The sequence below is a fragment of the Erpetoichthys calabaricus genome, chromosome 4, assembly GCF_900747795.2.
Source record: "Erpetoichthys calabaricus chromosome 4, fErpCal1.3, whole genome shotgun sequence".
In the NCBI taxonomy this organism is placed as follows: Eukaryota; Metazoa; Chordata; class Cladistia; order Polypteriformes; family Polypteridae; genus Erpetoichthys; species Erpetoichthys calabaricus.
The window spans coordinates 263,325,723-263,351,317 of NC_041397.2; the positions used below are offsets into that span (position 1 = coordinate 263,325,723).

General features: G+C 38.7%; 1 protein-coding gene across 2 annotated transcripts in view; it reads right to left on the minus strand.

The window, feature by feature from the left end:
* Nucleotides 1-12,876: 12,876 nt before the first annotated feature.
* LOC114650837 (uncharacterized) overlaps nucleotides 12,877-25,595 on the minus strand; it is a 112,317-nt gene continuing 99,598 nt past the window's right edge. For both annotated transcript variants that reach the window (XM_051925679.1, XM_051925678.1), the window contains 3 exons: nucleotides 19,875-19,934; nucleotides 17,962-18,020; nucleotides 12,877-14,391 (listed from right to left, as the gene is read on the minus strand). In XM_051925679.1, the coding sequence (XP_051781639.1) occupies nucleotides 18,001-18,020; nucleotides 19,875-19,934 (80 nt within the window). In that variant the 3' untranslated portion in view covers nucleotides 12,877-14,391; nucleotides 17,962-18,000. The remainder of the gene's footprint in view (nucleotides 14,392-17,961; nucleotides 18,021-19,874; nucleotides 19,935-25,595) is intronic.

The following is a 25,595-nucleotide window of genomic DNA, read 5'->3' on the forward strand; positions in this document are numbered from 1 at the left end:
GAATGCCGCCGGCTGGGCCATAGGTGGAGAAATTGTCCACGGAAAACCGGGGAGGAAGTGAAACGTGTACAGTGTCTCCCTGGAGGAGGACAACCCTCGCGGGACTGGACTCTGCACCCCACTGTGCTCAGCTAAGGGTGAGGAACTATGATGGACAGCCAGCAGCTCATCCTGGCCGACACACCCAGGACACTAGATGGCATCTTCCCTGCAGCCTAGAGGTACCTCGGATTCCCACAGGGCATCATGGAAGATGAAGTTTGGCTTCATAACCCTGCTGGGTACCGTGGGTGCCACTGTGTGATGCTGCAGGGAGACGAGGGGATTGTTGTTTCCCATATAGCCCGGAAGTACTCCCAAGTCACAGGAACGGAAGAACAGAAGTACTTCCAGGCTGAAGAAAAATACAAGTTTCCATCTGACCCGGAGGTGCTAATGAATCACATGGACAGAAGGACAGGAGCACTTCCGGGTCAAGGACTATTTAAAGGACTGGTAGAGACCAAGCAAAGTGAGCCAGAGTTTTGAGGGAGTGTGACGGAGCTGTTGGGAGGAGAGGAGGAGAATTATTGTATTTAGTATTGTGGGATTATTATAGTTATTTTTTGTTTATGGTGGTGGAGGTGCTTTGGGGCACTTTGGAGAAGAAAATTAAATTACTTCTTGGTGCTTTTAAACCAGTTTCAGCATCTGTTTATTGGGTTTCACGGGGCAACAGCGCCCTCAAGTGTCCACTTATTGACAGTGCATATTAGTGTACTTTATTACACTGAGAAGAGGGTGGTGATAAAAATAATAATAATAATTTTTTACTGTTGTTGTTACTTGATAAGCTGAAGTACTTCATTGTATAACAAAAAAGAAAAATTTGTTTTATGAAAAGAGAATGTGTTTTTTCAATATATTTTCTTCTCACTATCTTTTGGAGATTTGAAATATAAGGAAATTAATTATGTATATTTATGGAACCTAAAAGAAAACAGCTGCTGTGAAATATTTAAGCCACTAACATTCCATTATGCTTAAGTTCAGATATAAAATACTGTATGAGGTTATTCTGGATGCTCATTAATTTGGCTAAAATGGCTTTAAGAAGAGGTCTGAGAGACAGATAGTACTTTATTAAACCCAGAACATAAATTCACTTTCTCCAGCAGCAACACAAAAGAGGTAAAACATGAAATAAATGTTCAAAGTAATCTATACATGTAAAACCCAAAACTATATCATTGCCCTGTGCTCTTATCTGGCAGCAGACTGGCTTTAGAATCCATATGTTTACCTCCAAAGTCTTATCCCACTGCGCCCGAATGTCAAAGTGTCTTGCTGCCCTTTTGCATTGTTCATTATCGCCAACATCAGCTGCACAAAACATTATTTTAAGGGAAAAAATTTTTTATTTATACTTTTATTTTTCCTACACCTCTTGAATCAACATTATGATAATCTCATAAAAGTCACTTATTTGAGTGTTTTTATGCGAACTATGTCTTTGTTTTCTGTGCTTTAATCCACCTTATTTTTAATTTTATATCTGCTATAAACACATTGATGGCTTGCAGACTTGTCCTGTCAGCCTACCCAAGGCTTGTTCCTGCCTTACACCCTGTATCTCCTGGATATGCTCTCGTAGGGTGTTTTAATGGTTATGATCACTTTGAGATGTGTGTATTTATATACAAAATGTTTCATAAATATATTATTATTTTCTACCTCAATGGAATAGTAGCCCCTCCTGGGTTGGTTTATGCCTTAAAATATGTTTATAAAATCACACAATATCTGGCTTTTTAATTCTCTAAAGCTTGTTAAAGTAAACTGTAGGGATCTTTTCATTTATCTTTACATAGCCTTAAACGTGAAGTAATAGTAGTGGAGCTCTGGTCATGTCTTGTTTCAGCAGAGATGAATTTCTTGAGAGTAGCCCACCTTCATTCCCATTAAAGCACAAGGCAGCTGACAAAGAAAGAAAGAAAGACTCCTGTAACTGAGCTGAGTAGTTGGTAAGTTGGGGAAGGCTGATCCCCTGTAAATGTCCTGTACGAAGACAGGTATTGTTAGAGCACAATGAGTAGAACGATTTTTATTGCCTCCACTACCAATGGGCTAAGATTGTTAATGGAAAACTATGAGACCTACCTTCTTTTTTTTTTAAAAAAAGTTCCAGCCTTTTGGAGTGAAATCAGAATCCACAATGTAGTGGAATTGTGGACAGAAAGAGGGCATTATGGCCTTGGATTTTGCAAAGCAACCCTGAAGCACTGAGCAGGAAACAGTAATAAATACTCTCTGGTGATTGGAAGTCCGCCAAAACACAGGAGACTGTAAAGAAAGCCATAAGAAAAGGAGAAAGAGGGAGAAGTAAGAAAGAATGCTTTGGTAGTGCTATTTATAGTCGGATGGGGACCGCCCAAATCTGTATAATTATGAAAGAAGCACTGCCAAGATAATGTAGGGTGGTGCAGAAAGGGGAAGCAAAGTAAAGACAGAAAAGATTAAGAATATGAAGTAAGGAAAGAGTGAGCAGTTTGGCTTCAGAGAATAACTTTGTAGTCTGCACAGTTTACCTTCGGAGCTTGTATAGAATCTGTGAAAATATAGCCCATGGTTTGTAAATGTTATTGTGATTAATATTTATGAACATACAGAGAAAGATTTCATACCATAATGCAAACCATATGTCTGTGAATGAGAAAAGCCTTAGTGAATTCTGCCAGAATACTGAAAAGCAGATGAGATTGCTGATGGCAGTGATGCCTGCCAAAAATCTTTTAGATTATGGAAAATCATAATAAACAAGAAATTAAATTATGTTATGGAAAAAAAAGCCATTTTAATAGTAGTAATATAATTAAAAATAATTGTAAGTTATGTGCATTTCTGTTTCTTAAGACAACGATCCACAAAATACATTCTATATAACTAAAGGAAATGTAATGAGGATGGCACGATATAAAGTGTGTAATGACAGTTTTCATAAACAAAGATATATCAGTCATGCTTGTTATAATTGAAAGGGAAATTCTTAGTTCCTTATGAGTGACCCGTTTAAAGCTCTTTTATTACGAGACATGAATTTTTCAAAACACCCTGTACCACACTGTTGGACCAGAATAAATGTGTAAGCCACCCTCAGTAAACTCAAGGAACACCCTCTCTGTCAGCAAGTGACATGATGGAAAAGTGATGTGGCTCGTTTGAGAAATCCGCAGAAGTATACAGGATTTACAGGAAATACACAACTAATGAAATCATAGCATCATTTTCTCAAGCCCAGAACACCAAGAAAATGGGGACATCCAGATAAACTGTGTAAAAACTTGCAAAGCTAACTGAAATAAAGACTTGTTAGTAGTCGGGAAACATCTATGATGGTACACCTCTAAGGGTACATGCTGTGGCAGGACATCCTATACATTTTTGATGAACTCTCCCTTTCAGACAAAGCTGGTACATTGAGGCAGATAGGGCTGTGACCATGTTGTTAAATAACAATATACCTCAAGAAACCTTACCCAAGAACAGGCCGTTCAGTCCAGTATAACTAAGCAACCCTTCTTCACTTTCAAGACATACGGCATTTAGGTACTCAATTGCTATCTAGATCTGGGGTCTTCAACTCCAGTCCTCAAGGGCCACGGTGGCTGGAAGTTTTCATTCTAACCCTTTTCTTAATTAGTGACGTGTTTTTGCTGCTAATGAAATTCTTTTGAATGAATTTTAATTGATTTGCTCTTGAAGACTCAGACCCCTTAATTGTTTCTTTTTCCTTAATGAGCTGCCAAACAATAATGAGATACAAAATGAGCCAACACGTGACCAGCAAACTGTGTCCATCATACAATATCTGAAAATAAAGAAAGATGAAGGTTCAGGAATGCTGATTTGCTCAGGTCCCCAAAACATTTTAACATCACTCTTAGAAGAAAGAAAAATCAACAATTTCGGAAATGTCTGCTGCAGCAAACATGGGTTTATTTAACAACAAGAACCCAAGCCTAATTAGGCAACTGGTTGGAGTGAAATTGGTTGGAGTTTGAGGCCCTGACTTAGTTGGCCTTCTGTTGGCTCCCTTACTTCTCATTTCATTTCTGTTTGGGTGCCATTTAAGGAAAGAAATGAAGCAATTGAGAGAACTGATTAAGAAATTCAGGGGAACAAATCTTTAAAAAACAAGTCAATTTTCTGTTCAGTTTGCTGGTCACGTGTTGGCTCATTTTGTATCTCATTATTGTTTGGCAGCTCATTAAGGAAAAACAAACAATTAAGGGGTCTGAGTCTTCAAGAGCAAGTCAATTAAAATTCATTCAAAAGAGGTTAATTACCAGCACAAACAGGTCACTAGTTAAGAAAAGGGTTAGAATGAAAACCTGCAGCCACTGCGGCCCTCTAGGATTGGAGTTGAGGACCCCTAATCTAGATGAAGAACTCAATTAAAAAAACAGATGTCTTCCATCCTGCTTATCTCTTGATGAATCTAGTTGTTCAATGCCATCTCTTACGGTTTATTTACTTAAATGTAAAATTAAATCCCATCAGTCTTTTCTCAATAGTAACTTATACATGTCAGTCTGATGCATCATCTCTGGAGCTCATGTTAGTAAAAGTGCAAGCAGCTTACTGGGAATCATGGGTAACTTCCCTGATGTTTGTGTATGGATTAGTGTGGTTTTCCCTATATTGGGTGCCTGAAAAATATTGTGAGCTAGGGAAGGAAACAAGCCTATCACAGGATGCATCTCCAAAATCAAACTTCATAAGAGAGGAAATGGACTATTCATGAAAACATGCACACAAACATATAATGGTTTCACTGCATGTATTAATCAAACCATAGAGCAGTCTTTGTAAAATAGCCTCATTAGCCACTGTGATGCTGTTCCATCCTGAGATGCAGCAGATTTTATCTTTTCATTTCTTTTATCCTTTACTTTCCTATCCTTTTCATATCCTCTACTCTCTTCCATATTCTAAACCTATCACAGCTTTTTCCAAACTTTTTCCCACTTTGACACCAGGAAACAATTTTTTAAATCTTTGATTAATTAATTATTTTCTCATAATTATAAATAGCCATTTTATTTTGTTAAATAATGGAACAACACTAAAAAGTTGTCAGTGTTAATAAGATCTCTATTATCATTATTTGCAAATCTTTTTGAAACTTGACACCCTGTTTTTGCAGCAGTAATCAGTGGCTGCATTAAGCCTGTTTTTCTCTATTCACCTTTACAAAATGAGGCCGTGTTAATATGACCTGAACTCACTCTCATGATTCTGCTTTGACCTGTATTTTATTTTCAATGAAGCAGTAGCAGAGACATTCATCTCACATAGACAGATTGTAGCAGATGGAAGAAGAATATCCCGCCATTACTCAAAGACTGGGAACTCCTTCTCCACACCAAGTGAGAATTCAGGTGTCATCTACAGTATATAAGCGTCTCTCTCTCTCTCTCACCAGAGGTACAGTAAACTATATAAATGTCAGACGCAGTCCTATTGATTGCCGTTTACCAGAGAATATTTCATAAAATGTATTTTTAGGCCTGATACAGTATGTGTTTGATGAGACAAGGAGCTTTAGTGATTTCTTTCATGTCAGTACTTTTAATGGATGTCATCAGGTTCTCAAATGAGCCAGTGTTCCCTTGTTGAAGACTCGTGGCCCACATTTCCAGCTGTTAAATGAAGAGGTTGGTCTTGTTGGTCATACCATATATGCTGGATGCTTGTCTTTGTTTATTATTCATTTAACTTGTCAGTGACAGTATGTGTGCCATCTTCATGAAAAAAGGCTTGAATCTCCTTCTATGAATTTGAACACTCAGAAAACCACTTTACTGCAAGAGAGTCATCTGGCTTCACTATAAAACAAAACAGATGTGTGCTCCGCTCCCTGGCAAAGGGAAGACAAAATTGCTGTGACTTTGTTTTGATCCAATTGACATTGGTAATGATGTCAGAAAAAAAAAAAAAAATTGTGGAGTTTATGGCTTAGTTGCTTTATAGACAGCTGGCTTCAGTGTGTAGAATGGAGAGAGTGTCAGATGCAGATGCTTACACAGCCTTTCCATTGAAGTCCAGCTTCAGTCAGGTTGGATTCTATTATCCTAAAAAGTTTTATCAACCATTGCAGTATTTGTGACTTAAATTATGAAGCAGGAAATCCTCACTAAATTACCCGGTATTAACATGTGTAGATGCTACATGGTCTGGACGGACATCCTGGCCAGGATTGGGGATGGTTCCTTACACGGACGGGAAGATCAAAAGGGATGGACGGACAGCTCACTAGGAAAGAAAGACATTGCTGGAAGCTTTTTGTTCCCCCAGCATGATAGATGGCAGCAGTCCTGGATGTTGGTGCCCCCTAGGAAACCAGCAAGACTTGCCGGGAGATGTAGTTCGACAGAGCAGACATGCTGGAGCCACGAGAGGCGCTGCAGGGAGTCAAGCTCCCTGTTATAATGGACTTCCATGTGACCCGGAAGTGCTTCCATCGGGCAGTCACCCTTGCACCGGAAGTACTCCCTGGTCTGTAACAAAAGGGACCGCACTGCCTTATCCAGGTGAGTCGGACCTGGGAGGTAGTGGAGCAACACTTGAGTGGAGGAGGGCAGTGCGGTAGGAAGAAAGAATTGTTAAGAGAAAACCGGTGTTTTATGCTTGTGTAACATATTTGAGGTGATAAGGTTAATAAACCTACCTTTATTTGAACCCAGAACTGTGCTGTGTGTGTTAGTGTTGGGGTTTGGGCTGTTGACAACCTGGCATCCATCACACATGTCATATGTAAGAAGTTAGCATACAGCCTTAACTGCTGTCATCAATAGTGCTTGATTACTTGCAGATCAAAATGTCAAGTTTATTTTTTGCTTTTTTGCAAATACCACACTGACAACAACTGGATGCTGGATTTCAACCCAGAACACTGGATCAGTGCAGCAGCAACAGTCACCATTACATTACCATCTCTCAAAATTCAGATTCACTAAATTCAAATTACATTTTACATACTTTGAAGACAACTTAATATGGGCATTTGCCAAAAAGGGATGTAATGTTGTATAAGATCTGAGATAAAGGAAATAGAAGAACCAAGTAGACCAGTGGGAATGAAGAAGATACCAAACAGGAGATGCTAACACAAAGCACTTGAAGTTCATTTAAACTGCAAGCAATAGGGAAATCTTTTTGTCAAAAGGGAAACAAAAGTATAAAGAATTTTCCAGCAGTAGTATGGCATCCATGTAACCACTGTGACGGACAGCTGGAACACTTGCCCGGCTGGGATGCCCCTGTATCAGAAGGACTGGAGGAGAAACTGTGTTCTGCACCTTACCTTCCCCGGACACTAGAGGGCAGCCACCCTGGCTTGCTGTAGGGCCACGGGTTTGGAGCTTGGAAGATCCACCCTTCTGGGGCCTGTGGCCACCATCAGAGGAGAACTGCCTGAAGAACTGCTGAGCCCTTGTATGCAGCACTACTGCCACACCCAGAAGTGCTGTTGGAAGTAGGTCAATGAGCACCTGGTGCACTTCTGAGTGTCTTATAAAAGGAGTCAGCAGCCACTACTCCAGAGGCCAGAGTCGGGTGGAAGAGGATGAAGCTTGCTGGAGGAGTGATGATGAGAAAACGGTGAAAGAAAGAAGAGAACCTGTAGTTATCTACTGGAGAACTGTGCTGTAAGGGTGGGAAGCAGAGGGAAGCTGTTCCCACGTGAAAATATAAAGGTGTGTTGCACCTGCACTTGTAATTGTACCTGTCTGTGTTGGGTAGGTTGGTTGGTATGCCCAATGGTGGTCCACACCATATGTGTAATGACTCGAAATGATGTCAAGCTGTTTCAAACTATTAAACATTTTGTTCCTACTGAAAATGTCATGATCTGGCAAAATGTAGGAAAAGATGAATATGATTACAGCCGTAACATTACAGACATCAGCATATGACTTAACTAAGAATTCCACTGAAAAGTGTATACCTTCTTCATGTCTGTATTTTATCATTACTTTACTTCACTTGTTTGAAGTGAATGCATTAGTGAAGCATTGAAATTGGCTAACAATATTAAGTTTATGCTGTCCTTTTTCTCCCACAGTTTAAAGAAATGCTTTTTTTAATGCCAGTCTAGGGGGGCTGAGGTGAATCCTGTAACAAAAAACACAGACAAGTATAAAGAGTTAGGGCACCCGCAGGCCCATCCCATATATAACTGAAAATAATAGACAGTGGAAGTGATGTCAGGGATGGTAGGGCTGTCAGTCATCTGCTCTGGCGAGGAAGGAAGAAAAGAGGCATTAGTGAGGACTGGGAAGGATATACTGCCACCAGAGCCTTTAAGCTGTCCTAAAGGCACGCGTGTGTGATAATTTGTATGTTAGTAAGTGTTAACTTTTAATCCTGGGCATAGTGCTAAACTGGGGCATTGTTGAGCAAATAGTTTCACATGTCCTAAATGATCTTTTATGAATTACATAAGGACACTTTTCAGCACTCCCTAGACTTTGATCTGACCCTGAATTAAGAATCAAAAATAGACTTCTATGCAGTGGGCTGGCGCCCTGCCCGGGGTTTGTTCCTGCCTTGTGCCCTGTGTTGGCTGAGATTGGCTCCAGCAGACCCCCGTGACCCTGTGTTAGGATATAGCAGATTGGATAATGAATGGATGGTAGACTTCTAAGCATGTGATTTTTTTTTTTTTCAAATTGTGGTTTTAAAGCATTCTTATGTTAGGTTTTCTCACGGAGAGCATTGGAGAAGCACTGGCTCAGATCTCTCAACAATGTCAGTTAAATAATGATTGTGGGTGGCATGGTGGTCTCACAGCTAAGCACCTGAGTCTATTCCCCACTCCAACCACTGTCTGTGTTGTGTTTGACTATGTGTCACATTCCTGATGTTTTTCACATCACAAACATGAGCATTCTTGGTTAACTGGTGTTTTAAATTAACTTGATGTGAGTATGAATGAAGATGACTTGAAACGGAGGGCTGCTTCCTGTTTTGTGGAGAAGAAAACTCTGTTTCCTCATAACACTGTTAGGTTAAAAAAACTGATAAATGGTTGCATTAATTCTTGAGAGAACAGAGGAGACAATGTTCTATGGTGCACCAGTCTACCAATGACTAATGATTGTAAAAGGTCCTAATTCAAAAGGAATTGGGCGACATTGTCCATTTAAAGATTCAAACTAGAAGGAAGCTTGTAACCAACCTCTAGACCCTTATGGTGATACCACAGAGTAAGTCTGCAACTACTTTGCCCTTTTAAGGTAGTTGGCATGAAGATGGCCTGAATGATCTGACCCTCTAAGGGAAACTGAAGGCTCAGAGATGCATGGAAACTAGAGGCTGCTAGGTGAAGTTCTGACATGGGGTACCACCTGTGGCAAAAGCAGGGATGACTTTGAACCCAGTAGTGATTCTAAGACTTGACAGGAATTGACCCCAGCAGGATGTTTAAAGACACACTGAGGTCAAATAATTATCACATTGAAAGTCAAGAAGAAAGTTGGGTTGAATGCTCAAGCAGCAGGAAGCTTGAGAAGGGAAGGGCTTATGAATACCTAGCAGGTAGGAATGTTGGGGAGCCATCCCACCATATAGATAGATAGATAGATACTTTATTAATCCCAAGGGGAAATTCACATACTCCAGCAGTACCTTACTGATACAAAAAAACAATATTAAATTAAAGATTAATAATAATGCAGGTAAAAACTGACAATAACTTTATATAATGTTAACGTTTACCCCTTTAATCCTTTATGAAGACAGTGTTTCAAGACCTGTATAGTCTATTGGGCAAAAAATAAATGAATGCATTTTTGAGAATGAGAACATTTTAGTTCTAGCTTGTGCACTTTCACTAAAAGTTATCAATTATCAATTTCAAGTGGTTTATCAAACCCAGCTTGCTTAGTGAGGAATTTCAATTTGCTAAACAACTAAAGATCATTAGGTGCATTTTTACACAATGGTTACCTTTAAAATGTTTGTCACAGCAGGCTTTGAAAGTCACCAGAAGTAAAGGAGAGGACTTTTGGCATGTTGCAGACAGGTATTTCACATGCCAATATTTCCAGACATTTTGGATTAGACTGCTGCACTGTGTCCCAAATGCCCTTCCAAGATCGGATTGCTTTCAGATTGGTCTATGTGAGAGATCAATATATTACACTAGGATATCTAAGACATCATTTCAGATTTGCAACCTACTCTGATGCTGAATCTGCCAGCAGACAGAATGCCCTGCTTTCCAGACAGGACAGTGAGAGACAGGCATCAAGTTATTGGCATTTTGGGCAATGCGACCCTTCAGAGGTCCTCTGCTCACGTCTCCTAGACATTTGACACTACAGCATGACAACGCTAGGGTACACACAGCTGCCATTGTTACAGATGTCCTACGTTAGTGTGTTACTGTTGCCTTGGCCTGCTAGCTCTCTCATAGAATCCCTTTTGGATGTCCTAGACTGCATTTTCCGGAGCTGTGACACTGTCTGCCAATGGCCAGCAACAGATCTAATTTCAGGAATGTGATAATATCTTATAAGTGCACAGCCTTGGTGTGTGAAAGGTGTCAAGCAGTGGTGGCTGAAAGACATTAACACAAGATGATGGCCATTAACGTTAACAGCAGTTTGTTGCCTTTTGTTTTTACTGCTGTACTGTTTCATGTTTGTTCCAGCCTGACATTTCATGAACTGCCAGTCACCAGCCATGAACTGACCACTTTTGGGTCACACTCAGAGGCAACCTCTTAAAATGTTAAGAAAGACAGAAATCTCTCTGCTATTGCATGTAGGAATAACCTCTGAGATGCTGCAAGCAGTACGCTTCCTGGTGACATCAGCTGAGCTTCTAGCGAGTCCCTACTCTGGGCACAGCACCGCTAGATGGCCACAGTCTTTCTGTCACCTTCAATTGTATATTGTTGCTTCAGCTGCGAAGACTGAAATTTCAGTCCAAACATTTCTGTTTTCTTCAATTTCTGTACTGTCTTACTTTGGTACTCTGTGTTCTCTCTGTGCTTATCCCTTTTGTTAATTATTTATTAAAGGAAACAGTCAAATTTTTGTATTTTTTAAATAGTGAAAATTACTCTTTAATGAAGGTGCTTCGTGAAATGATGCTGCTATTTGTATAAATCCTCAGAAAAGAGTGGAATAGTGACATCACTGGTGTAGTATTTTTTATTAATTTTTTTAGAATTGAGTGATTGATTTTGTTTAAGTTGCTGTGCCTCTCATCCTGATAAACACAACAAGCACAGGGAGACATTACTGCCTAAAACAAGTAAATTATCTGAAAACTTAAAGTCAAAATTCTGACACATATACAGTAGGTACAATATTTTCACCTATATTATTATAGTCAAAGTGCCCCACATTGCCTGGGTATAAATAAATGAGGGAAAACTGTCTTTTGGAAAATCAACATGGCATAAGAAAACCCAAGATAAGACAAAAAGACATACTCTTAGACAAAAGCTTTAATCTAGTAAGATAATAAAAATTTGAAATTAGTTGATAAGAAAACACTGTTCCTATGATCTTAGATGAAATCCCATTTTAGCTGGCATAAACGTTTCTGTGTTTTAATGACAAGGTCACCCCATCAGACCCTGTGCACTACTGCTGCCTGATGGGAACTGAAATCCCTGTATCAATGCTGATTTTCAGGATGCCCCTCCTCGTTACAAACCCTCTCCCTGGCACAACATACAGCCTATATTTAAAATTGAACCAACAACAACACATATGGAAAATTTCATAAATGTTAACATTATTCAAAGTTATTGTCTGTTTTTATCTGCATTTTTATTACTCTTTAATTTAATATTGTTTTTTGTATCAGTATGCTGCTGCTGGATTATGTGAATTTCCGCTTGGGATTAATAAAGTATCTATCTATCTATCTATCTATCTATCTATCTATCTATCTATCTATCTATCTATCTATCTATCTATCTATCTATCTATCTTTGGGTTCAAAGGCCTGTTTTCATTAAAACTATTCTTATGTTCTTCTTACATGTAAAGATCATTTTCCATTGTTATTAGATTGTCTTCTATTTTACCTGTTATTGATATATTTCATTTTACATAATATAACATTCTTAAACCGCCATAATCTAAATCAGGGCTGCAGGGCCTTTCCCTGTAGAACTGGGTGCAAGGCAGGAACCAGAAACTGCATTACAGGGTCTATTCATGCATACAGCCCCACAAATTTGTAATTGATGATCACCTTAACATATATTTGTGGAAAGTGGGTTCTTCACAGGAATAATAGAACAAAATATTTCATATAAATGGTGAAAAGGGACAGAAATTTGAGCACAACATGTCCTTATGAGTGAACTAAGCCATCAATAATGCCACACAATGTGCTTTGGTTCATACAATATGTGCCAAGAGGGGAAAAATATTTATACATACCCACTAAGATACAGCTTGATAACAACAACATCCATCTGTGGCAGCAGTATAGCCACCCCCTCAACATTCATCACATGGGAACAGGTGGTTAATGCACCAGCAAAACAACACGTGGACTGTTCACTGTACCTTATAGTTAAAAAGCTGGGGTGCTGAAACCTTCTGTCTAGTTACAGTATACAGCTCAAAGAGTAAACTATATTAGCAATGGGGAAAGGAGTGTCTGCACTGTTTCCCTGAAAGCAGAGGTTAACAGGAGATTAAGTAAAAGTGTAAAGCTTATTAAAGTATTTGCTGTAACATCCAAATAAACAGCTGCAATTTGAACCAAAGGGAATACAATGGAGGAATGTAGTGGTGAAATGATGCTGGCAAGAGTTATTCAATAAATTGTGATGCAAAACAAAACATCAGTCAGCAAATGATATTAAAGAAAAACTGCAGTGTATTATTGGGAGAAGAAGACATTACAAAGAAACATGTCCAAAACTTGAAAATTATCAATAGCTTCAAGAGCCACCTTCACACCATCAAAAGTAATTTTACCAGAGGTGAGCTTGAGGTGAGTGTGACATAGAAGAAACAGGTGAATTCCATCCTCTCTCACCCTTCAGCTCACTGGTGGCTTCACGTTACAGGTAGCTGCAGAGGCAGGGGAACAATCAACAAAAATGTAGATATGCTGGTCCTCAAAAAACAAGGAACACGACTACTTAGTCACCTGTAACAATTTCAGGCTATTTGCAAAACTGAGGCATAAGTCAGTGGTCTTGGCCAATTGGATTTACCATTGAGATATAGTCTATGACATCTTTTCAACATGGTAGGGGAAAGGTTCTTTAGTTGAGGAAGTAAAACAAGAAGTTGCAATGGACTTACACTTTTTATGTTTTCTCTAAACCCCACTAAGTGGATATTATTTCTTCTACTTCTATCCTCCAATTCTGTTACTTTTATCACTAAAGCAGTCAATTGGTTCTCCAGTGTTTTCATTTGCTTATCATGTGAGTCCACTGATGAGCTCTGGAAACTAAACCAATTTGTTCCTCTATGATTCCATTAGTATCTTCAGAGAGCTGAACTTGACATTTGTGATGCTGCATGGAATACCACATGATAATGAGCTGATCTGAAAAATGTCTTTTCATATCCTCCATAAGGCCGCCATAGTGTATCACCAGAGTCAGTATGTGGTACCTATTTTGCTGGATTGGTCACTCGCCATTAGGAAAAGTAAAAAAAGTAAAATAGTAGGGCAAGCTGGAAGGCAAACAACACTAAAAAATAGGGGCAAAAGCACTAGTATAGCTGATGCCAAAAACTGCCACAATTGAATCACTTCTTGTTAATTAACACATTCCAGATTGTTATAACCACCAATCATGCTGAAGGCCATTTTCCATAATGTCTTTCATCATACATGAAACAGGATTCAGATTGTCACAGCTAAAACAAAAAAGGATGCCTGACTTGTACATACTCACATGCTGAGTAAAGAGTGGGAAAACTTTGGAAAATTGAAACAACTATCTGAAATAACATACTCCTTCAACACACAGTTGATTTGATGCCATTTGGAGAAATCAGCAGTCATCATTCCAAGCTTTGCAGCTGACATTTTGGAATCACAGTTGTTATGCATTACAAAGTTAAAAAATATAAAACAATAATAGAAAAAATATATACAGTACGTCTTGTACTCAAGTCACTAAATAAAAGGCTACACAGCAGCAAAAAACGAAGACCATTCTGTCTTTACTGTTCAGATATGGTTTTCAATGTTGGAATAGCACCATAATTTTTTTTCGGCCCTTGGGCATAAAATCAGAAAGTGAGACGTTCACTAAGCAGCTCACTAAGGTCTAAAGGTGTCCATTGCATCTCCTTTGACTTTTCTGATCTTGCATCCAATGTTTGATTTGAAGAATGGTAACTGTCTCCACTGTGGAATAAAACATAAAATGTTCAGAGGCATTGTATATATTTTATTTATTTTCTTAAGACTTATATTTTTAAGACTTAAATGCAACCAAAAGCACCCAGCCATCCAAATGAAGGCTATGGAGAGTAAGACCTGTCAGACTATGGCTATGGGGAGTCAGACAAAGGCAGAAATCAGTGAAGTGTCTCTACCTCTAATGCCACCTGTTCCCTCAGTTATCCTAGCCTGTGGGTCTTTATGTCAACTCACATTCAAATACCAAACTTAGTAATGCACTGTCATGGAACAACTCCACCCAGTTGGTTATTTCCACACTCCAGGCTGCTTCTTCAAAGATTTGGCTCCATCAGGAATAGCACAATCACATGGCCTTTGTGAATATTACACTCTTTAAAAGGTTCACGATCATCATGTATAAAACTTGCTCACATTTGAAAACATCCTTAAGCCATTTCTTATGAAAACGTCAGGGTTTATAAAACTCAAACTTGGCACGGAAATTGGCTTAAAGTTACAGTCACATACCTATCAGGGGATGATTTAGCATGGCCATTTGACTTAGCCTGCATGTCTTTGGACTGTGGAAAGAAATCAGAGGAAATCCATGTGGATCAATGTGCTAGCTCAAAGCAAGAAGCAGCTATGAAGATAACTCCAGACTCCTTACTATGAGACAGCAGTGCTACTGCTACATCACCGTGTGCCTAACATGTTTACATTAACTGTGACTTAAAAAGCTAAGTAAAAAATACACTTTATGTGAGAATTATTTTAGTAACATAGTGCATCCATTTGGTGTGCCTGGCCACTCCCTCAACTCTGCCAAATGTCAGTGTACCTCAAGTTCACATTCACTGAAGCTTTGTTTTCTGTGTTCTACCATGGTTTGAAATTAAAGATGTCACTCAGGAACATGGCCAAATAGATATGGTGATTAGAACACAAATATTCAAAAAAGGGATTTGGTAAGCCTAACATGGTTACAGGTGGGAAGTGCCGAGGAGTATCTAAAAGCACATGCACAAGCTTTTAGTTTTAAGCTGAATAGAGATTTGATGGAAAGGAGGAAGGTTGGAGAGTTATGTATGCAGGAAACTAGATGGAAGGGAAATAAGGCAAGAGAATTGGAAGGAGGCATAGCTGTATCCAAAGAACTAAAAGACTGACTTGTTGGTATGAACATCAGGAGTGACAGAATGATGAGTGTCAAACTGGGCCTTAGTGGGAGTGTAGTTAATGTAATTTGTGCAAATGTTCCTCAAGTGTACTGTGAGGAAGAGGAGTAGGATGCTTTCTGGCCACAAATGGATGGAGAGCTTAGAGGAGTACAATAGGGAGAAATGGTGATTGTTGGTGGTGATCTAAATTGGTATGTGGGAAAGAGTAGAGAGATGATAGAGAGGGTACATGGAGGGTGGGGAATAGGGTGGGGAAATAAAACACAGCAAGCAGCACCAACAATAAAGCGGTGAAAATTAAAAGAGGAAGGGCTTAAGAACAGGTATAGGGAGAAAGATTTAAATGAAGTGCAGTCATCTGAGCGTATGGAGGAATAGGGGAGAAGAAAAGTAAAGATGTATTAAGAGCAAGTGAAGAGGTGATGAGTAGGATGACAAGAAGGCCCATCCTTGAACAAAATTACATTGTGATGGAACAGAGAGGTGCAGGATGTGATAAAGGCTAAATGCAGCATTTAATGTTGGATTTAATGCAGAAGATCTATGAACAGGAGAAAATACCAGAGGAGTGGAGAAACAGTGTGATTGTACCCATTTATAAGGAGAAGGGTGATATTTAGGATTGTGTAAACTACAGAGTGATAAAGCTGATGTCACATACAAGGAAAATTTGGGAAAGGGTTATAGAGAGAAGGCTTAGGGCAGAGACCACCATTGAGGAGGAACAGTTTGGTTTTATACCAGGGAGAGGATCAACTGATGCAGTCTTTGCATTGAGACAAATAGAAAGGATTTCATATGGTGTTTATTGATTTGGAGAAGGCTTATGATAAAGTACCACATCAAGAGGTCTGGAGGTGCATGAGAGAGAAAGGAGGACCAGAGAAGTATGTGAGAATTGTTCAGGATATGTATGAAGGAGTGAGGACTTGGGTCAAAAGCTGTGTTGGGGTAACAGACAAGATCCCAGTTAGAGTAGATGTGCACCAGGGATCTTCTTTAGGTCCTTATCTGTTTGATCTGGTTATGGATACATTGACTCATGGGATAAAAGACCAATTTGCCTGGTGTATGCTTTTTGCTGATGACATTGTGTTTTGAAGCACCAAAAAAGATTAAGTGAAGAGGAAACTAAAGGAATGTAAAAGAGCTTTGGAAGATAAAGGATTGAAAATAAATAGGAAGAAGACAGAATATATGATGATCAGGATTCAGAAGTTACCCTGCAGGTACAGCTATTGAAAAGACAGTGTCAAGACATGCAATAATGGACAGTAAAATAAGTGCAGGAGAAGAAGTTAGATATACGAGAAAATATAAGAATGTTGAGATGGATGTGTATAGTTACAATAAAGGACAGACTAAGAAATGAGACAATCAGAGGTACAACAAAAGTGGGAGAGATATCTGAGAATATACAGGAAAGTAGGCTGAAGTGGTATACATGTGATGAGGAGAGACAATGAATATGTGGACAAAAGAGCGATGGGAATGGAAGTACAGAGGAAAAGAAAGCAAGGGAAGCCAAAGCAGAGGTGGATGGATAAAGCTAAAGAAGATCTGAAGGAAAAGGGCTAGACGGGGGAGATGTGCAGAACTGAGCCATATGGAGAAGGTTGACCAAGCATATCAACCCTACATAGAAATGGGAATGGAAGAAGAAGAAGAAGAAGAATTTATAAAGGAACTTGGTGTGGCATGTGCCATACATATGGTTTTATAAATCCCTCCTTACCCTGTGTTAGCATATAGCGGGTTGGAAAATGACTGACTGATTTTTTTTGTACTTAAACCATTTTTGCATTTCTAGCATAAGTAAAATTTTAGTTTGGAATCTGAGCAATGTTTTATATATGAGCCACAAGGTCTATATGTCATCTTGTCGGTTGCTTGCTTTCTCCTTTGCAGAATTCAACATAAGATCTCTATGGTATAATCTTCCAGATTGACAAAGCTGTGATGTCTTGCTCATCCTGCATGGCTCCTTCTTTCACTCTGGTGCCTTTGGACTATTTACTACAGTTTCAGGACCCCACACTTAGGTGACACAGCGCACTGCTTCCAGTCTGGTCACACTGTCTAATGTAAATACGGCGTAAATGCCAGTTTGAGTTATTCTTCTGCTCTTCCCTTGTTCCTTGCTGCCTTCACCCTGGGCTAAACTTTACTATCTAGGCAATCTCATACAAATCTTGAAATACATAATTCTTGCCAGATTTATGTCTGTAATTTGAAAAGGGTTATAAAAATACTGTTTTTAGGAGAATAACATTCAAAACAAATATTTTAATCCCTTTATTTAAACTAAATGCATATCTAGTAAGTAATAATATAAAATATTTACTAAATTCATTACTAAAGCGACATGACATCTTACGTTGGAAAAACTTACCATGTCAGGATTAATATGCACCTTTTTAAATTTGCCACTTTAAACATCTTCCTTTTTATCTAAAAAAGAGAGAGTCATTTATTTATATATTTATTTTTAAGAAAGGTTGAACAATAAAAGGGAAAATGACAGTTGTTATAGATGACAATTAACCACTGTGATGGACAGCCGGCAGCTCATCCCGGCCGACACATCCAGGCCAATAGATGGTGTCTTCCCTGCAATATGGAGGTGCCCCGGATTCCCGCAGAGCACCATGGGAGATGGAGTTCGGCTTCACAGCCCTGCTGGGTGCCGTGGGTGCCATCATGTGACGCTGCAGGGAGACGCGGGGATTTTTATTTTCATTATAGCCTGGAAGTACTCCCAAGTCACGGGGATGGAAGAACAGAAGTACTTCCGGGCTGTAGAAAAATATAAGTCTTCATCTGACCCAGAAGTGCTATTGAATCACATGGACTGAAGGACAGGAGCACTTCCGGGTCAAGGACTATATAAAGGACTATGCGAGACCCAGCAAGCTGAGCCGGAGTTGGGTGGTAGTGTGACAGAGCTGCTGGAAGGAGAGGAGAATTTATTGTATTATTGTGATTATTGATTTGTTTATTGTGGTGCTTTGGAGCACAATACTGGGAGAAGAAATAATTAAAAGAATTCCTGGTGCTTTTACTTGGTGTCCTGGACGTTTGTCTGTGGGGTTTGAGGAGTGACAGCGCCCTCTAGTTTCACACCACATTAACAGATACTTTAGATTTTTTTTTTATTTTATTAATTTTATTGTAATCATTCCATACAAATGTAACAGTTTTTACAAAAAATAGGATTGAAAACAAATCGACCCCCACTCCTGAGAAAGAGAGCCATTTGGGTAAACCTTAAAGCTTGCAAACATACCTAAATTGATTAGTTTAATAGGGCAATAGAGATAAATGGAGACGAGAAAGAAATGCAGAGAGAATTGCTTCCTCTGTGCTTTAAGAGCTTATTCTAAAATATTATTGATTAGATCCTGCCAGGTTTTGAAAAAGTTCTGTACAGATCCTCTAACTGAGAATTCGATTTTTTCCAATTTCAAATAGTATAAAACATTGGTTTCCCACTGACTTAAAAGAGGAGAATTAGGATTCTTCCAGTTTAGTAAAATAAGGCTGCGTGCCAAAAGCGTAGTGAATGCAATCACAGTTTAACTTTGGATTTTTTTTTTTATGAATAGTTTTCTATGCTGTTGTGTGCTGGGCCTGGAACATCACTTCAAGAGGAGCCCATTGAATCAACAAGCTAATTAAAAAGGCAAACTCAATTATAGAACACACTCTGGACCCACTGGAGGTTGTAGGAGAGAATTAAAAGAGAGAAATTAAATACAAAACTGAGTTCCATTATAAACAATGCTACACATCCTCTCTCTGACACACTAACACTTAGGACTCTCAAGCAAAGAATTATTCAGCAGAAGTGTGTCAAGAAATGTTACTGGGACACCTTTATACCAACAGTAATATGTCTCCCTAATGCCTCACTGTGTCTGTGACAGCCAAGTCACAAGTTTCCTTTCTTTTTAATTTTCTTGCCAATGCCTACACATAGTGTGTGTGTGAGTGTATATTTATTTGTTTAAAGAGTTTCTATAAAAAGCCAATTTTCCCCTTTCTATCTATCTATCTATCTATCTATCTATCTATCTATCTATCTATCTATCTATCTATCTATCTATCTATCTATCTATCTATCTATCTATCTATCTAAACACAAAAGTCAGTAATATAACACACTAAGAGTTAAAGCTGTCTAAGAGAGTTTCACATCGTTGTATCATGAAGAATGGGTGTAATTAAAATTTAAAATGACTGTTCTTTGTTTATTCTATGCACTTTATGTCAAGTATTTATTATTTCATAAAAATGACATCTTACCTAATTCCTTGTTATTGTTGTCTGCCTCTTCAGTTGATACATCTAAGGGGCCTGTATCATCTAAGAAAGCAAAAAAATATGATTCTTCATCCAAAAGGAAATATTACAATACAGTGCGACATGGAATACTCTCAGCTGGAGGTCAGTTCATTCTGGACATAGCTGGACAGACAAAACCAAGCTAACCCTAAAGCGAGAAAGTAGCTCTGGGAATGGACAAGTGCCCCATCACCTCCAGTCACTGAGTTTCTGATGATATCATGTTATCATAAAGAAAAACACATAAAAATAAAAATAAACATATACAACTGTAAATACTACAATATAATGTCTAATACATACTGCACCAATCCGAATAAAACACATAGATAAAGTATATGAATGTGAATATTTTGGATATCTGTTTGAAGGACAAAAAAAACTATACAAAATTAGAGTATTTTAAAGATACACAGTTGTGGTGGACAGCTGGAGTCCTTACCTGGCCGGGACGCCTGTGAAGCGGAAGGACAGGGGGGAGAACAAATACAGGACAGTACCCCCCTTGGGCTGCTAGATGGTAGTCCCCATGGGTAGCATCGGTGCCTAGGATTCCCACAGGGCAACATAGGACTTAGAGTTCAGGACAGCCCTGTTGGTTTCTGTGGGTACTGCCAGGGGGAGCTATACAGCCCTATTTTGTCGGCCTTTTGCCACACCTGGGAATACATCCACCTGGAGTACTCCTAGGTACAACATAAAAAGAGCCGCCTTCCTTAATTCCAGGAGCCAGAGTCAGAAGGAGGTGGACAAAACTTGCCAGGAGGAGTGGAGGCAGACTGAGAGAGAGAGAGAGAGAAAGAGAAGTAAAGGAAGTGCTGTGTGTTGTGCCAGTGTTATTGTGCTTAGAATTGTGCTGTGCAGGTGGGAAATGGGGTAAAGCATTTCCTACAAAAAACATAAAAAGAGTGTGTGCTAAACTTGTCTGCGTCGGGACTGGGGAGGTGGTGCACCCCCTTGTGGCCGCACAGTATATATAAACAATCTGTAGCCAAACTGATATACATAAATATTTAATTTTGATTAAACTTGAAGTTTTTAATCTAACGTTAAAAAACGTTAAACGAAATGAAGAGGTAAACGAAGAGGACGTTTTAGCCATTCTAATGAACACCACAACTCATTTACAGTATTTTTGCGATTTTATCTGTATATAATCTTCTGTGACATTATTTTCCATAATGTAGAGCCCAACAACTCTTCCTGGATTTAGAAATGGTTATAAGCAAGATACTCCTAATATACTGGTCTCAATAGAAAAAGAATTCAGCATAGTATGTAGCAAAGTGTGAGACCAAACTGTTGGCCCATGCCAACATCAATGTGTTCCATAGTTGAAAATTGGCTTGTTGTGGATATTTACTCATAAAAGCTCATTCCAAGTCTTCCTATAGATACTGGTGATTGATGGTGTCTCTATATTCATCTGTAGTCTTTATTATTTTCCTCAAATAACTCCAGGATTTTCAAAGCTTTTGGATATTGAGCAGTACTCTGATGAAAAATCCCATTCTCTAAAACATGCACATGTGCAATGAAGAGACTCCCCTGCCTGATAACAATATTCAGAAACTCATTCTAGCATTGCAACACAGTCTACATTTGCCATTTCATAATGTTATTCATCTGTGGACTAGAATTAGCTGGGTGGTATACTGTTATTAGCACTAATGTTGTATAGTACATAATATATAGCTGGCTAAATGTTCTTTTGCCCAATTCACATGAGCGTTCATCAGTACAGTTTTTTTGACAAATTGGCTGGATACAATTTTGCCAATGGCTCACTCAAAAGACATTTGTGGGCCTGTTGTGAACACTTCAGCAAGGATGCAATTCCTGATACACTCATACTATTTGCCCACTATCTTTCATTGTTGAATGTTTGGTTAAAGAATATTCTTGACCATTTTATTTCTCTCTAAATTGTACACACATGTACACAACAAATTTATACCCACAATCTTTTTAAAACAGCAAATCTGCTTGCATGATTCTTTCACTGATTAAGAAGTCAATATGAGTTGAGCAGATGTACTTAATACCGTGGTCCCTTGTTACATATTTCCACTTACCCTAGGAAAATACATTTTCTTGCAAGATTTTGAAGTAGGTGTAAAATGAACACAGATAAAAATTAAACTTTGTAGTTCATAATTAAATGGTGAGGTTTTTTTAAATATTTTTTTACATACACTACATATGCTTTAGTGTTGTTATCTCCATTCCTCATAGCTTCATGCTTTGATAAATGCTCTAAAATCAACACAATAGATATAATAAACAGCACAATATATTACATGTGTAAAAATGTTGTGACATTTCTCATCTGTAGTTAACCTTTGCAATTCTAGCTATTGTAGCATTACTCCATGAGATCTAAAGAGTGCTGGTCATGATCAATGCTTTCTTCTGCTTGCTCACTACCCACCTGACATTTGTTTCAACATCAGGACTACTTCTATAGTGCTTTCTGTTGGTATAAATACATGCTGTATAGGTGGACTGTATCAATGTGTGTATCACTCTGCAACTACATGGCGCTAAAACAGGAAGGCTGGGTTAGACAAATGCATTCAGAATGAACTTATCTGTATGCAAATTAGACATTTTTAAATTATTTAAATTTTACATAAGATTTTTATCTACGATACTGAGGAACTGACATAAGGAAAATTCAAAATATAATAAACTGTGACTTCTACTCTCTCTTTTTGAACACTTTGTGAATGAGTTAGAGTATACATTGTTCCATGACTTCTTGCATTAACGGTTCTCCTTTGTTGTTTCACTTTTAATAATTTACACTAGAAGCTGATAACTTTATTAAATATTACTTTTGGTGCCTGATGTTTGCCTACAAAAATGCATGAACAGGCCTGTGATTTGACAATAATGATTACAGTTTATAATTTTGTCACCACATTTTAACTTCTTTTAAGTTTAGTCATGTTGAAAAGATTACCAAATGCTTTGGTAAGTGTGCACTGCTAGTATAAAGTAATGCCTGCTTAATATTTAATATTATGGCACAAGGTGATGTCCTGTACAACATTACAAAAATTCAGAATTTGAGTGTGTATGAATGTGTATGGTCCTGCAATTGGACTGAAGTCCCAGTCAAGTCTGAACCATGCCATATTTTCCAAGCCACCGGGATTCTCCATTTATTCACAATCCTGATTTGCATTGACAGGGCTAAAAAGTGTATGGCTGAACTATATCTTGGAAGTGTTTTTTTTTTATTAACACTGTAATGCATATTCCACAACCACCATTTTCAACTTCTCCTTCATTGCCTGGCTTGTAAATTATACAAATGACACCCAAAAATAAATTAAAAATAGTAAGTCACCCCTGGCAGTGCAGGTGAGAATTCAGGCTTTCTCAGGGATATAGTAGATTCATAAAGAACTGCCCTGCCTCTCATTTTCATGAGTCCATGCTGGTCATAAGTGCATCTACTTGCAGCTGGATACTTTGTGTGGAGCACATCTTTCTAAACCAGGTATTATTTTATGTATACATCTTTTAAACTGACTTAGATAAACATTGCAGTCTTCCTTCTATACTAATTTCCTTATTTATAATAAGTGCACAGACTGCAAGCCTTCAGTAACAACGGCAGACTATCCACGGTGAAGACTTTACAGAAATTTTTCATTCAACTCATGTGACATCCTTTCAGCTGTGGGTTGCACTGACTCTTTCAACTGGCAGTCAGGCAATATAAAAATACAGTGTCCATTTTAGGACATCCTCCTCCCTCCGAAAAAACTCCATCCTTCCTACTACCTTCGACAAAATATTCCTCCTCCCTGCGAGGAATCCCCAGTCACCCCTCCTCCCTCCTCTCTCCTCCCTCCTCCATCCGCTCTCAGTTCTCCGCTGTCCGTTTTCCGCCATCCACCCTCCTATCTCCGTCATCCGCCTTCAGCTCTCCATCACACCCCACACTCCCCCCGCCCCCTCATCGACATTTTCGTTAATGAAGTGACGTAATACTTCAGCTCCACCTTCTTCACAAGTTCATTAACCATGCCGTCCGCATACAAACTTAAAAGGTTTAAATAAAACAGAAATATATACCTTTATTTTTAACTTCCTTAACTTGTGGAGGGTGTATCCTGTAGCAAAGCCCTATTTTTTCACGAAAGCCCCTTTCAGTCAATAAGCCTTATAAACAGGTGTAAAGATATTGACAACAAGCAACGCAAACCCACCAAGACATGGAATCGTTTAAATCAGGGGTAGGCAACGTCGGTCCTGGAGTGCCACAGTATGTGCAGGTTTTTGTTCCAACCCAGTTCCTTAGCGAGAACTCAATTATTGCTGATGAAGCACATATTGCTTAAGTGACATTTTGATGCTTCATTTTAGTGGTCTCACTTGTTAAGATTCTCCAACCTTAATTGCTTATTTCAATCTTAAACTGCTGCATTCAGTGTTTTAATTGCTCCTTATTAGCAATAAGATGTAAAAGACAAAGCAGCCAGCAGTTCTCCAGCTAGCTTTTTTCCAATTACATCTGTGTGTGTTCATCATGCACTGTTTGATTTAATAAAACACTTAATAGAAAAATGTGACAGACTGAAAATGATCTGTTTTAGGCTTCAAATCATTTGGATGATATCCTTGAAAAGGAAAAAAATCTACGATATAAGAGCCTTACATTGCACAGACTAACAAGCCATAAAATTAAATAAGGTCTGAGATTGGCAATGATTGGTTTCTAATTAAGCAATTGGGTTGGAATGAAAACCTGTAGCCACTGCGGCTCACCAGGACCGACATTGCCTACCCCTGTTTTACATCTTATTGCTAATAAGGAGCAATTAAAACACTGAATGCAGCAGTTTAAGATTGAAATAAGCAATTAAGGTTGGAGAACCTTAACAAGCGAGACCACTAAAATGAAGCATTAAAATGTCACTTAAGCAATATGTGCTTCATCAGCAATAATTGAGTTCTCGTTAAGGAACTGGGTTGGAACAAAAACCTGCACATACTGTGGCACTCCAGGACCGACGTTGCCTACCCCTGGTTTAAATCAAGGCGCTGTGCTACCTTATTCCAGATCGGTCCTAAGGCGTTCGTATTTTTCAAAGCAATTCTGGTTTCCATCTGCATCTGTAGCTGAGTTGAAAAACACCATCCCATACTATTAGTTAACGATTAACACATTTCTATATGTATTGTAAGCATACAATACAACTGATAATATGTTGCGCTTATTTATCTGGTGTACCGACATTTTTGCGTGGTTTGTGCCCTTCAGAATGAAAAAAGTTTGCATTTACCTTTTTAATAAAAGGCGAGCTTTTAAGCCTGAAAAATCACACCGTAAATGCACACGTTTAATTGCACATGTGTTAATATGTATGCTTAAACAATATTAAAAGACACTCAACAATTAACGTCATTTACTTTCGTTCCCACGTTTGAGTCGTGCTGTAAATTCTTACTATGAAATATAATTGACAAATAATTTGGTTAATGAACTTGTGAAGAAGGTGGAGCTGAAGTATTACGTCACTTCATTAACGAAAATGTCGATGGGGGGCGGGGGGAGTGTGGGGTTTGATGGAGAGCTGAAGGCGGATGACGGAGATAGGAGGGTGGATGGCGGAAAACGGACATCGGAGAACTGAGAGCGGATGGAGGAGGGAGGAGGGAGGAGAG